The sequence below is a fragment of the Kogia breviceps genome, chromosome 8 (genome assembly GCF_026419965.1).
Source record: "Kogia breviceps isolate mKogBre1 chromosome 8, mKogBre1 haplotype 1, whole genome shotgun sequence".
Lineage (NCBI taxonomy): Eukaryota > Metazoa > Chordata > Mammalia > Artiodactyla > Physeteridae > Kogia > Kogia breviceps.
Genome location: NC_081317.1, coordinates 57,779,825 through 57,794,026, shown reverse-complemented (window position 1 = coordinate 57,794,026; position 14,202 = coordinate 57,779,825). Strand labels below are relative to the sequence as shown.

General features: G+C 35.5%; 1 protein-coding gene across 11 annotated transcripts in view; it reads left to right on the top strand.

The window, feature by feature from the left end:
• Nucleotides 1–14,202, top strand: part of CCDC171 (coiled-coil domain containing 171) — a 345,966-nt gene that overhangs the window by 268,657 nt on the left and 63,107 nt on the right. For 10 of the 11 annotated variants that reach the window (XM_067041467.1, XM_067041472.1, XM_067041468.1 and 7 more), the window contains one exon: nucleotides 2,544–2,675. The exons of the other annotated variant lie outside the window; for it this stretch is intronic. In XM_067041467.1, the coding sequence (XP_066897568.1) occupies nucleotides 2,544–2,675 (132 nt within the window). The remainder of the gene's footprint in view (nucleotides 1–2,543; nucleotides 2,676–14,202) is intronic. 11 annotated transcript variants of the gene reach the window in all.

The following is a 14,202-nucleotide window of genomic DNA, read 5'->3' as shown; positions in this document are numbered from 1 at the left end:
ATCCTTTATCAAGACTTAAAAAAATCCTTTTCCTTGAAATATTTCGAGACTATTTTAGATGCCTATTTTCAAAGTTTTGATTTAATTTCAAAGTGGGAAAAAGCTCTTAAATTTTAGTAGAAATATTTGTGATATTATATCATGGGACACCATCTCTTGATGGCACTGCCAACATTCAACAGATAATTTGTAATTTAATGATAGTTTAACACATGCATGTTATTCAAATAATGTTGTAAGTAAGATGCCCATCATTAGGTTTAGCAATACAACTGCATTTTGAGTTTTTTCCCTGTCTAATACAAATACAAAGAATTATTTCATTTGGCAAAATTAAATAATGTTGTGGTGAAAATGTTAATTTGACAATAAATCACAGTTTTAAATGCCAGATGCCCCGGCTTAATGTTGTTCAGAAAGTTTATTTAGAGAATATAAAATGTGGCTTAGTGTTCCTGTATGTCAGGCTTCACAGATGAAGTATGGTGCCTGATACTAATCGGGTTAAAGGACCTCCAGTGCTTGGAGTGTGTTGTGGATTATACACATTGCTCATAGCCTCCCCCCCGCCCCCCCTTGCCCATATTAGCAATCTGCTTTTGTACTTTGACATCCAGGATTTCCCTAGAGAATTTTGTCACAGAAAAAAGAGAATCATCAATATCGCAGTTAAACTTGACTTTCAAAGCTAATAGTATCTCATTTGGGGGCTCAAATTTAATAAATTTTCTTTGATTCTGGGTGAGTTTTTAAACATCAAACAATGAATTGGCCAGGGTGCAGTAAAATATTTAGATCTATTGACTGTTGTTCAGAAGGGTGGAAGGCAAAACACTAGTGGTTTGATGTTGATAAATTCTCAGTACCTTAATCCACATTAATGTTTTCTTTTATCTGAGTGCACGTTGGTGACAAAAAAAAAAGGCAAGAGAAGGTGTCCATACATATAAGATATAAAACCTAAATCATATTTCACAAATGTCTTTGCTTTATTTTGTTAAGTGAGTTAAAAGCATTCTCATCTTAACTGAAGCCTGGAGAATGTTTGTTACGGATAAGTATACATTCTGAATTAAGACTCTGGCGTGAATATCATACTCACACTGTTATAGAAATTGCATTATAGTGTATGTTTTACAGCATACACTTTGACATTCACTTATTGACAGAAATTCTTCAGCTCAACTTGAGAGTATAAGGATTTTTATAACTTAGATTAGCACGAACGATGAAAGATGTCATCATGTATTTGCGCATGTTTGCTGATTTAAGGAAACCCTATGTAGTATGATAGTTCATTCATAAAGTAAGAAATAATTCAAACAGTTTTACAAGCTGGAATAGAAAAATGAAGGTGGAGATTTCTATCATATATTATTGCCAAGTACATATAAAATTGCTCAGATAAAACTAGAGATATAAATACATTTATTTGAACAATGATAGTTCTCCCCATTCTTGACCTTTGCTACCTCATAAAAACTCATTTTGTCCTGTGGTTTTAAGCTAATTGTATACTATTTATCAAATACATGGTGTCAAAGAGATAATTTTTTAAAACCTATTCAGGTATAAGGAAAGTTAGGGAATATGTATACATATGAAAACTGCTATCATTAAACTGTATGATTGAAGATGAGAGATCGCTGGTCTTAAAAGAAAACTAAACTGTGGAATTTTTGAGGCTTTTACTAAGTTTGGAAATTAAAAATGAAAATACCTGTTTCTGAACATTTTCTTGTATCTGTTTATATTATATAGTGAGTATTTCTCATTTGTCCAGAAGGTGGCAGTGTAATATCAACTGCATGTGATGCAGAGGCTAGCTAGAGAATTGGTATTTCTCCAATTCTCTGTATCTGTGATGTGTTTGTATTGTTACCTTACTGAATACTTAAAATATAGTACAAACACTACTAATTTTATCCATTATCTTACTTAGAAGTTGTGTGACCAAGTTGGTTTATATGTATTTAATCATTAAGCCTCAAGTTTAATTTAGAGTAAAGAGGGCAAGCAGACCTCTTGCTAGTATATTTTTAAGTCTCCTTGTGTGTTGAGCATATTTGTTTTTATTCTAGAGTACATATTGAAGTTTTCTTTTCAAAGACTAGTACCTAATAACTATCTTGTTTAATATATATCAGTTAATACCAGTTAAATTAAACATGTTATTAAGAAAGTGAGAATAAGTAGGAGATGGCTGTTTATTTTTGATTTTGTGGATTTTTTTCCTTTCCTTTTTCTTCTGAGGGTGGAACAGTGAAAAAATAATTCAAAACCTCTTGATCAGAAGAGCTCCAGCGACTCTTCTTCCCTCCCTCATTTCAAGCAGGAGGATGCTTTTTCTTCTTAACATTCTCCCCCAGTACTCTGAATTAGAGATTTATTTGCAACGAAAAATCAATTAGTCCTAAATTTATTCATGGATTTCAGGTCCAACGATCAATGCAAGTCCACTCAGTGGGCTCAAGGGGACCCAGTTCATCCCAGTTAATGTGTCTGAAGGGGAATTACCATTGATGCTATTTTTTTCCCTTTAGGTCAGAGATCAGATCTCGCTGTCACGGACTGCGGCAAGTAGGAATGACTTCACCCTGCAGCTACCCAGACTGCACCTGGAGACCTTTGCAATGGAGGGGCTCAAGGGCAGGCCAGAGGTTGTAGCGTGCCAGGTTAGAGTCTAAATTACATTGTTTGCTACCAAGACACGTAGAAAAAGAAATTGCACTAACTGCGGAGAATGGAAGCCTCAAAGTATTGTGACTAACTTGAAGAAGATGCAAATAATTTTTCCTCATTTTTCTTCTGTCATGTAACACTATATTTCACAAATAATTGTGTTTTTATCTTTAAAGCCTAGAACTAGCCAATTAAATAATCCAAAAGAGTTTTTTATTTTTTACCAAGGAAAAACGTGTGGTTTATAGCTAAGTACAGTATTAAAAGAACATACTTTTTGGGCAGCAGAGGACAATAAGACGCTAGGCTGTTATCTCTTTAAGCAAGTCTGAATTTGTAGCTCTTATTGTTTTACAATACATCACTTTAGATAAAATTATCAGGAGAGATATTGGATATTTTTCAGTGTTAATTCCAAAGTATATCCAACATTTCTCAGGTGGCAATTTAATTTCAGCAAATCTAGAACCTAGCTGTACTTTGCATTGAAAAGTATCTTATACGTCAATGTTTAGTTTTAATGAACTTTGTTATATGTGCCAGCTGGGTTATTTCATTTATAAAACTCAAAGCACCAAATAACTTTAAAATAAACTTAATAAAGATATTTATTTTCAAAAATATATTTATTTTCAGATGCTGCAGGTAACTTTCTATTCTAGGTTACTATTAGGTTATTGTGATCATTTTTCTCCTTAGGGTTAAAATATTTTTTAATCAGACAAAACAAAATTTAGTATGTATTTTATTCTCCCTTTAATGCCCAATTTCTTTATTAGAAAAATCAATCGACATTATGTAAACTATAGGGAGCCTGGTAATTCCAAAGAGGTTGTCCTTGTTCAATAGCATCCTAGATTTTTCAATGTATTTAAGAGAAATATCTCTTAAAACTCAGTCCCTTTCATGTTTTGAGGTTTAAGATAAACTTTTTTCATTCTTCAGTTTATGTCCCTGTAAAATTTTAACTTTGTACAAAATTAATGTCAGTCCAAGTGGGGCTATGTTAATTTTTTTTCTACATGCTCCATACCCTAATTTAATTTGTTATTAGTACTCAAATTAATGCTCAACAAAGAAAAATGCTAGTTGTTTCTTTCATTAGGTTGTCCACCAATATATCTAAAACATATGTAATTGTAAAACGAAGCATAAGGCATTTTTATTTTCAGTTATAGGCTAGAATACTGTACCATTATTTAGTACAAGATTAAGATGTACATTTACAATTTGATTATATTTAAGTACAATATGATTTGAGATTTTTTCTAGTGGTTGTAAAGTAATCCTTTGCTTGGTTATCTTAATTCAGAATCTCACAGGGCTTAGTACTTGTCATAATTCACAAATAAAGACTTCCCCCAAACTCTAGATTGTGGTGATTTGGAAAGAGACTGCTTCTTAGGAATGCCATTTTTTGAGGCAAAGCATGAACTCTATAGAGTTCTGACATCTGTGAATAACAGGAAGGAAATGGATGGGCTTGTATTTTAAACTACTATCTTTTCCAAGTTCTAATAAAAATAGTTATGTGGGTTGCCAGATACCTAAACACTTGGGTAAATTTTGTATTGATGTGCTGTAACATGCATTGTAGTTTAGTAATATATGTTTGGTTTAGTATCCTGTGCAGAGAAGAGCACATGATTTGGGCCCTAATAGTGGTTCACACACACACACACACACACACACACACACACACAGGCACACAATTGGTGATATGGAGTACTTTGAGAAGAAAGGCACTGTATTAATTGAAGACCTTAATTACAATAATTAATAATAATAATTATTATTATTATAAGTACCATTTTAGTGAGCACTTACTGTGTAACAGGTATCATGCTTAGCTGTTTAAATAACTGATCTCAGTTAACTCTCACAATGGACCTGTCAAATATTTTCATTTTACAATTGAAAACAACAACTATAGCAGGTAACTCTCCTCAGATCAACAGCAAGTAAATGGTAAGGCCTAGAGTCTGGGTTTAAGTCTGGGTGTATTTGACTCCAAAGCCTGAACTGGTAAAATCTGACAGTAAAAATCTAGATGCCTGTGTTAAATGGTAAGAGTGAAACCTTTGAAATCTACAGTGGAGTTTTTCTTCCATTTACAAAGTATACATTATGCATCTGTATATGATGTAGGTCATAGTTTATGCTGTATTGTAGACAAATTCACAGATACAAAACTTTGTTTCTATTTGACAGGCTAATATTATAGAACTCTACTTTTCACCTTTTTGCAGTTTGTAAATATATATATTTATGCTAAGTGTGGCTACATATTTAGGAATTCAATGTTTGTTTAGCTTTGTACTGTGTGCTGATGAAGCAGACTACTCAAAGTGTGCACAGCTTTCGATTATGATGAGGGGAGGACCACTATGCAGGATGTGGTAGTGTCTGAATTATTTGGCCAACATATACAACCATCATTTAGAGCGGTAGGAGCTGAAGTTTTCTTAGACAGCCACTGTCTGTCTTTTCCAAAGGGGCAAGCTTTATTACAGGTATAATCCTTGATGGAAGGAAGACCAGTGAGCATGACTGAAAGTTGAAGAGGATGAGTGGATTACCTTATCTCTCTATACCCAGAAGAGCATGTGACTGATACTGTTCTACAAGAGATAGTTCAGTTCATCTAGTCTCTGCGATCTGCTAGCTTTTAACTCTGATTTCTGCGATCTGCTAGCTTTTAACTCTGATTTCCTTATCTGCAACAAAGTGTAATGCTAACAATTTCTCAGGCTTGTAGTAAATTTGAATGAGGCAATGCATGTAAAGCAGAGAGCACAGTGCCCAGCACAAAGAAAGCAGACAACGCATGGTGGCTCTTATTACTGCGACCAGTATGGGAAACATTGTAAAGATGAACTAAGCAACAGTAGCTTGATTTTATTACTTTTGAGGGGTGTATGTGGGTGTTTTTTTTTTTTTAAAGAAATGGTTACTTAGAATCTTTTCTCTATATCTTTCCATTTGTTTCCTTCAGTCTTCCTTGTTTCTTCAAAAGCTTCAAATAATTTTGATTAAGATCAACTGTAGCTCCCTATTTACTTTTCCTTGTTACTTGATGTTCCAGTGAGGCCATGTCACCAATGTAACCCTTGTTTAAGCTCCTATGGCAAGTTTAGAACTATTATACCTGGGCTTTTATCTCCTAAATATCAGCATATTAGTCTACTAGGATACTGGAAAAAAATAAAACACCTAGATTAGACAAGTTAGCTTTTTGTAAGAAAAAATATTCTGCTCATACTTTATAAAGATACCTGTTACTCATCGTCTTATACTTTGAATTGTGTTTTTTCAATAATTATGATATGTGATGCTTTTAATATCTGGAAAATATTAGCAAGCATCCAATAAATGTTTGTGCCTCCATTCCCATTCAACAATAAACAACACAGAACAATATCAATATTGATATTATTGAGTGCTTATTCTGTACCAGTTACTGTGCTAAGCATCTTACATTTACTCCCTCATTTAATCCCTGCAACAACCCTATGAATAATAGGTGCTCTGCTTTTATCTGTTTTACAAAGGAAGAAGCTGAAGTTTACTGAGATGAAGTAAATTGCTAAAGGTCACATATCCAGTGAGTAGGGTGACTGGTCCATTCATTCTTTTAATCATGCCTTTCTGCCTTTTGTAAACCATGGCATAGTGGTGTGTGTGTGTGTGTGTGTGTGTGTGTGTGTGTGTTTTAGGGTAGCTGAGAGGAAAAAAGAATAAAGGTAGGGTCTGTCTATAAAATACAATTTAGTTTGTGAGGAGATCGTGGCGAGAATAGAAATCCAAAAGAGATTAATGGGGAAAGTTACTTAAACTGTGTATTTCAGCCTCTTCATCTATAAAATGAAAATAATAGAAGTTTCTAACTCAATGTGATTATTGAATGGGTTAATCCACCTGAAGTGCTTAGAATTGTGACAGGTACATTGTAAACACTCACTATTTATTAGCTCTCCACTAACATGAAAGGTCGTGAGACCAGGAACTTGGTTTTGTTCACTGCTGCATCATCAGAGCTCAGAACCCTGTCTCACATAGAAGAGGCCCTCAGTATGTATGGGTGAATGAATACTTGATTTCAGACACTGGTCAAGGTGCCTTAGGAAGCTGCTGTGCCTAAGTTGTGCACGCCTTTAAGAGTCTTGGGATCAATTTTTTTTTTAACTTCTAAACCCACTTCATTCAAAAGGAAAAGTCCCCTGAACCATCTCATGAAAGTGCTTAAGGCTTCGTGCACAATAACTATACCTCTGGAAATGTAGTATATTTTATAAATATATGTTTATAAACACTTCATTAGAAAGGCTTCATTGTGAAACCATTTATTTATGAAGATTTTAAACAAGAGTCTTTACCGTAAATCCAGTAATCCTTTAATCACCCATAACTTACCATGTTATTACAAAGTCCTTACTTGGTATGGTTTTGTTATGTGCTATACCCACAACTTTTGGGATACCATGGTTTTTTACATTTAACTTACTTTCCAGGCATAGAAATTTCTTCTGGCTATTTTGCTGTATTTATAAAGTTAAATCATAAAAGGGCATCTTGAAGGGATTTTTTTTTTTTTTTTTTTTTTTTTTTTTTTTTGCAGTACGCGGACCTCTCACTGTTGTGGCCTCTCCCGTTGCGGAGCACAGGCTCCAGACGCGCAGGCTCAGCAGCCGTGGCTCACGGGCCCAGCCGCTCCGCGGCATGTGGGATCCTCCCGGAGCGGGGCACGAACCCGCGTCCCCTGCATCGGCAGGCGGACTCTCAACCACTGCGCCACCAGGGAAGCCCAGATTTTTTTTTTTTTTTTTTTTAATATAGAGAAGGAACAAATACCTTGTACCTAAGTACCTAAACTGTCAGGGAGTAAAAATATCAAGAATCACCCTTATAATTTTTTATGTGTTCCCAGTTACACTGCTTAATGCATCAGCCTTCTAATTGTTGTATAAGAAATGTCTTCATTTGGGCATAGTTAGAAGTTAAAGAAATGTTAGGCAATTTTACTTGAAATCTTGTATTATGTAGATATTTTCTTCAAGTTGTTCCATCCCCATAAGTGAATTTTCAGATCTCTGATTATTTTTTAAAACATGAAAATTAGCCATTTTGAATGGAAGTATTGCTAAATATGTAGAATACTAAATATGTAAAATTGCCCAGTTGTCCCTGAAATACTAGATGACTTCTATTAGTTCTTTAGTTTCCTTTTTAAAGTATGGTTCTTTATTTTCTGATACTTAAAGAAAGTTTTACCTTCTTTTTATAGTTCAGGTCTTCCCTATTTTCAGATGTCCATTCTCACTGGGTTCATAATTTACAGAGTTGTCAGGGTTTAGTCTAAGAATCTCTATGGTGAAGTAAAGAGAATATATTTTGTGACAGCTGTATGTCTCATAGATATTCCTTTTCATTTATTTCTGGGTCCATGACTGTGCTTTGAATATTTGACATTATTGGAAATCTGACCTTTTTGGTAAGTGGGGTCATTTTTGTAATAAGGTATCGAGAAGATTTTGGGGTTATCTAAAGTTGTTATCAATGAGTATGCAATTCTCTTTAAATTCATAAATCAAAATATCTTTTAAATTAAAAACATAAAATGATTTTAGAATTCAGTTGTGGCATCAAAGAGAATGTTGAAATGCTACCTTCTTCAAAGGCTGGAAAGTGCTTCCCAGGGAAGACCTGTTTATTAGGGGAAAACAATTAGCTGGAAAAATCATATAGTTCATCTGAGAATAAAGGCATTTTGATGGAAAAATGCCATCCCTTGTCTCATCTAGCTGCTTGACAGCTGTAATCTCCAGTTCCACAGAATAAAAATTGTGCCAATGAGGAATCTAAATGTCCAGGATTTGAGGCCTACCTTAAGGATGAATATAAGAATTAGTGTGTTTGTTTTTCATGTTGACACCAGGAAGAATAAATGGCACTTCCTGAAGTTATGTCAGATAAAATATTTTTGTTATTTGCTAGTTAAAATTTTAGAATTCTACTCTGAAGATTTGATAATACACAAGCAGACATTAAGTTTCTTCAAAACTTGCTGGTACTACAGCTGTGAGCAATGCTAAATAAAACAAAATATAAAGAGAAGTAAGATGTTAATGTGTACAGAAGGACTAATTTTATGGTGTGTTGCAAATTGGGACAACAGTGATTAAATAATAGCATAATAGCATTTAAACATTGATTTATAGTCATTGTGAGTTACACCTTGTTGTCCTGAATCTGTATCTTCCCCTAAGGTTTCAGGACGTTTTAGTTTCCATTGACCAGGAAGACTTTGCTAGAAATTTAGCCTCGCCCATCAGTCGTTATTAGAGCAGTTCCGGTATTATCACCTAAGCCCTCTCACCCTCCCTGCCTCCCTTCCTCCTCCCTTCCTTTCCTCTGCCTATTTGATTTGCATTTTTTTTTTTTTTTTTTTTGGTGGTGATGATGGTGGTGGTGGAGGGCGTAGGGGTACGCATCAAACAGAATTTTAGGGCAGAATCTTGAGAGTAAAAATGTAGAATTATGCTTTTTGCTACAGATACTTTACCAGGTGATATATGCTACCATTATTTTCTTAATCCCCATATTTTATTTCAAAAGACTCGTAGGGCTTCCCTGGTGGCGCAGTGGTTGAGAGTCCGCCTGCTGATGCAGGGGATGCAGGGGACACGGATTTGTGCCCCGGTCCGGGAAGATCCCACGTGCCGCGGAGCGGCTCACGGCTGCTGAACCTGCGCGTCCGGAGCCTGTGCTCCGCAACGGGAGAAGCCTCGGCAGTGAGAGGCCCGCGTACCGCAAAAAAACAAACAAACAAACAAACAAAAAACCCGTATTTTTCTTTGTATCTGTCATTAAAGCATAATCTTGGGCCTTAAGTGATAACTAAGATTTCTAAAAAAGAAAAAAATCTGTTAAAGCTAGGAGTGCTAAAAAAAATTTTTTTTTTAAAATGTTTAGCAGATGGGACATTTTACATCTCGCATCATGGGTTTTATTTCAGGTTAGTGGTGGTCTGAAACAACAGTTTTTTGTTTTTTTCCTGTTGGGACTTTAATCTCTCTTTGCCTTTTGAAAATGACAGGATGACATATGAGGGCAAGGAAATGCATCTGTATAAAGCTTCTGCTACACAGAGTCTTATACTGAGGAATCTAGTGACTCCCTACTCCTTAACTCAGATGAAAATATTCACGAATTATTACTTGTGGGAGTGACCTGGCATCAGTGATCTCAACTGACACTAAGTAAAATCTGGTAGGAATTATTTAAAATAAAGTCTTTTTTTTTCTAGTTTTTAAAAATCATTTCTTCCTTTGTTTATCATAAGGAAGAATAATTTGGAAGAAAATAAAGTCATAGCAGAGTCACTATCACAGAAGGTTGAAGAGGTTATACAACTTTACCAGAAAGTAATAGGATTAGCCACAGAACAGATGGAATCCTTTACCCGTAGACACAAATTACACAGGTAACAGGAATTCTCATTATTTTATCCAGTTGTTGTCTTTTTCTCATGGAAAACAACATTGTCCTTTCTTGTGAAGGATGAATATGAATTATCATCCTTGTGGTGCTGAGTGCAACTGCAGTTTTATCCTAGAATCACTGTCTGTGAGCTTTTGACCCTTAATTCTTCTGGTGTATCACCTTGTCATCTGTAATGTGAAGATGATGATACTTGCCCTGCTGCATCTTGGGGCAGTTGTGAGGATCACATGACATGGATGAAAATACTTTGGAAATTAAACAGCACTAATAGGTAGTTTTAAAATTGTTTTCCTTTAAATATTTGGTTTATAAACATTCCTTGATAAGGTGTAAACTCGCTTAGTTTTCAATCCCAGGATGAGATTTTTGCCCTTCTAAAAGAAAAGCAAGTAAATCAGATGATGGGGGAGTTGGCAACCATGAATCTGTGCAATTTTCTGAATGTCATTGAGTTTGCTGGAAACGTTATGTTGATCAGAATGGGAATTTGGAAGAGAGAAAATAACTCTGTCTGCTGGGGAAAGAGGCAAGCAATGTAGTATTGGAGAAAGCCTACGTGGAGAGTCAGAATGCCTGGATTGAAGTCCCGGCTCTGTAATGTAACCACCTTGGCAGGTCACTCAACAGCCCTGAGCCCCCTATTTCCTCATCTTTAAATGGAGGTGGTGAAGCCTGTCTTGCTTTCACTCACGGGGTTGTGGGAGATCAGGTGAGATAATGTAATGTGGGGAGATCAAGAGAGATAAGATGCTTTTTATACTGTAAAATGCTAAATTAATATAAATTATGTTGGACTGAACTGCAAACAGGCCTGTGTTTCAGGAAAGTAACCTAAGTATGTTAAGGAATGTTTTAGTGTTTTGACTCTTGGAGACTTTTGACTGATGACCTGTTTGATACAGGTTTCACTTTAGTAGCAACATGTGCAATAAAAAGAACAAAATGTTCCACACCTCTAGTGTTTTCTTACAGCTCAGTGTAAAGCCATTGCTAACACTTTGGTGAATGCCCACCATATACTTCTATTTGAATAATTATTTTTTAAAGTAATTCAAGCATTACTACTGTCTTCATATGCCCTTTTAACTCATTTTGTTGCCTTTATTTATACCATTTGATTTTCTTTTTTGACTTCAAATTCCAACTCTGAACAGGTGACAATATTTGCCTGTATGTGAAATGTTTGAGACACACCTAGGTAAAAACAAAGAAACAAAAGCACAAAACATATGAAAGTACAGAGCATTTTATTTTTAGTTACAATTTTCAGTTCTAGGTAGCTCAAAGCAGAAAAGCTGCTGAATGATATGAACATCATTTCTTTGCCGTTAATGTTAAGAAGCAAAAACTAAATCCCAAACTTGACCCTTTCTTTTTTTTTTTCATTTTTGAAGCCTATTTAAGTATAACCCTACTCGATAATACCTTTTAATGCTTATTACAGAGAGAATGAAGCCTGTGAGCACTTGAACTTTCAAGGGCTACAACAGAATTGCTCTTCATTTTAGCTACTTGGACAAAAAACAGTGTTTGATGGACTGCCTAGGTGAAGACCTGGGAAAGGAAGGGTTATCTACAAATTGAGTGAGTTTATTATGGCTTAGTGATTTGCTGATTGATTTCATTTGCTGTCAGTTAAGGTTCTCTTAATGTCAGTTTTCTTTGCATAATGCCTTGAAATAAAGACCAATGAAGTTCTTCAGATTGATGCCGCTTATATAAACTGACCCTGATTTGCCCTATTCTACATGACAATTTAAGTGACAGCGTTTAGAGGAAAATACAGCAATGAATATGCAACTTAAGGATTAAGGGAAATGCAGTAAATCATTCAGTCTAAAACTAGGTACAAAAGTAATTTCCTGTAATGATTCCACAGATGCCTTAAGTTTCATTAAACAGACTATTATCAGTCACAAGAGTGTATGTGTGTGTGGTGGGGGTGTGTGTAGGTAGAGACAGACAGACAGAGGGACAGAAAGAGACAAAGGATTGAATTGAAAAAGAGAACTAAAAGTGATCTTAAATCTTTTTCAAATTATAGTAAATCTTCCTCTTCCCACTTACTTAAACTTGGAGTTGTCAGAATCATGGTTTAAAAAATATTTTATCTGAGGTTGTATAAGTGCTGTATATTACGTCACCAATGAAACATAGGGTAATTTTGAAGCTTTAAATGCTTTTCAGTTTCAGAGCCTTCTAGTAAAGTGCTAGTAGCTTCTTTTTTTTTCTTTCAATGGCCAAAAATTTCATAGTGCTGATTAAAAAGAGGTGTAACTTTTGTGGGGAAGACTAACTTAAGAAGTAACTCGCTGAGGAAACTGTGAAATACTAATCTCTTAATATCTCTTCTGAGTGAGGGCTATTTCACCCCACAGACCCCAGGTAGATTTTCTCTGTGGAGTGTATGACATTGCTTCTGTGTTGCAGAGCAATATTTTTGTCCAGAGTATATTTTATAATGCATATCAATCACAATGAACCTGACTTGGTATAACTTCATTAGGATTAAAAGGGCAACATAGAAAACAGAGCCCTAAGGTGAAGAAAGCTCCTGGGTTCTGTGCCAGTGGTAGGAGGTTTAGCAAAGCGGCATATCATAAGCCCAAGTGATATCTGTGACATATTTAAAAGAGGCCCATGTTGTATATTTGCAAATAAGGCTTAAAAAAGTCTTCAAACCTTAGGTCTTTGGTTGAATGATTATCTGGTAGAATGATTTACCTACAACATGTAAAATTTAGAAGAAGAAACTCCATGTTTTTAATCCTTCTAAAATTGAGAAGGAAATCATGATTAAAATAAAATATGCAGCTTCACCTTGTATATTTATTAAGTTATGTCATGGGGAAAAAATAGAAAAAAAGAATCTTTATGAGACACTTAGCGTGGGGACTTACACAAAGCCCTCAAAAGAGAGCAGTTGAGATTGTTACTATTGAGACTGTGTGTGAGTTGAGGAATGTTATGATTCTTCATCAGTGAGAAGGGATTCTTTGAAAGTTTTGGGTGTCTCACGTTATTACCAAGTTTTTGATTATAGCACATGAAGAGGTTAAATGCTTTCTCTTTAGCACTGAGTGGTAGGTAGCAATAAAATGCTCTGAAAACTGGTAACTCAGAGGCAAAACTTGACCTGAACTAATTTTGTGACAAAGCCTGAGAAGAGCTGTGGCTCAGCTTATCCCCCTCAGTGTGATCATTCCAAGGTTTTGCTGTAGAATGTATTTGATTAGACTGTGTTGCCCCACATCCCAACTAGAGTGTTAATATACGGTACATGCTCCATATTTCCCAAATCCTAAAAATCCCGAGCTCCAAAACACATCTCGTTCTGAGGTTGCAGATTGGGATTGTGGGAACTGTATCAACATTATAAAACATTTCCCACCAAAATAACACATATTACTGCTTCAATGCCAAGACTTGTGTTTTTCTTATAGTGAGGCACATTCAGCCTGTGGCATGTATGCTTGAGTGAAATTTGAATTTAATATCTGGTATCTCGTGCTTTATATTTTGAGCCTTAAAGGAATCATGTGTCTAAAAACTCAGAGACTTCACCAATTGTGTTATAGGCTAATCAGATAATGGCTCTAATAGGCTTTACTTTGTGCAAGCCTGATCATGTTTGGAAACTAAAGGCATGTTTCAGTTCCATGTGTGTAGGAGTCTCCTGAGACATTCTTTCAAGGCCCCTTCCTTTTTATATTCTGAAAGCGGAATGGATGAAATTCCTGGTCACATAAACTGCTTATCTTTTCTTGCATATCCTTCTAATTTGTTCCCACTGGGTAAGGTAATGCAGACTCTTGAAGGGTCTGAAGAAACTGGCTTTCCTAGAGTCTAGGCACACTCTAGGTAAGGAGAGCGAGGTAACTGGGAGCGAGGAGTCTTAGCAACCAGGATGGCCTTTGTTGTTTTGTTTTTTAATCTATTTATTTATTTATTTTTGGCTGCATTGGGTCTTCATTGCTGCGCGCGGGCTTTCCCTAGTTGCGGCGAGCGGGGGCTGTT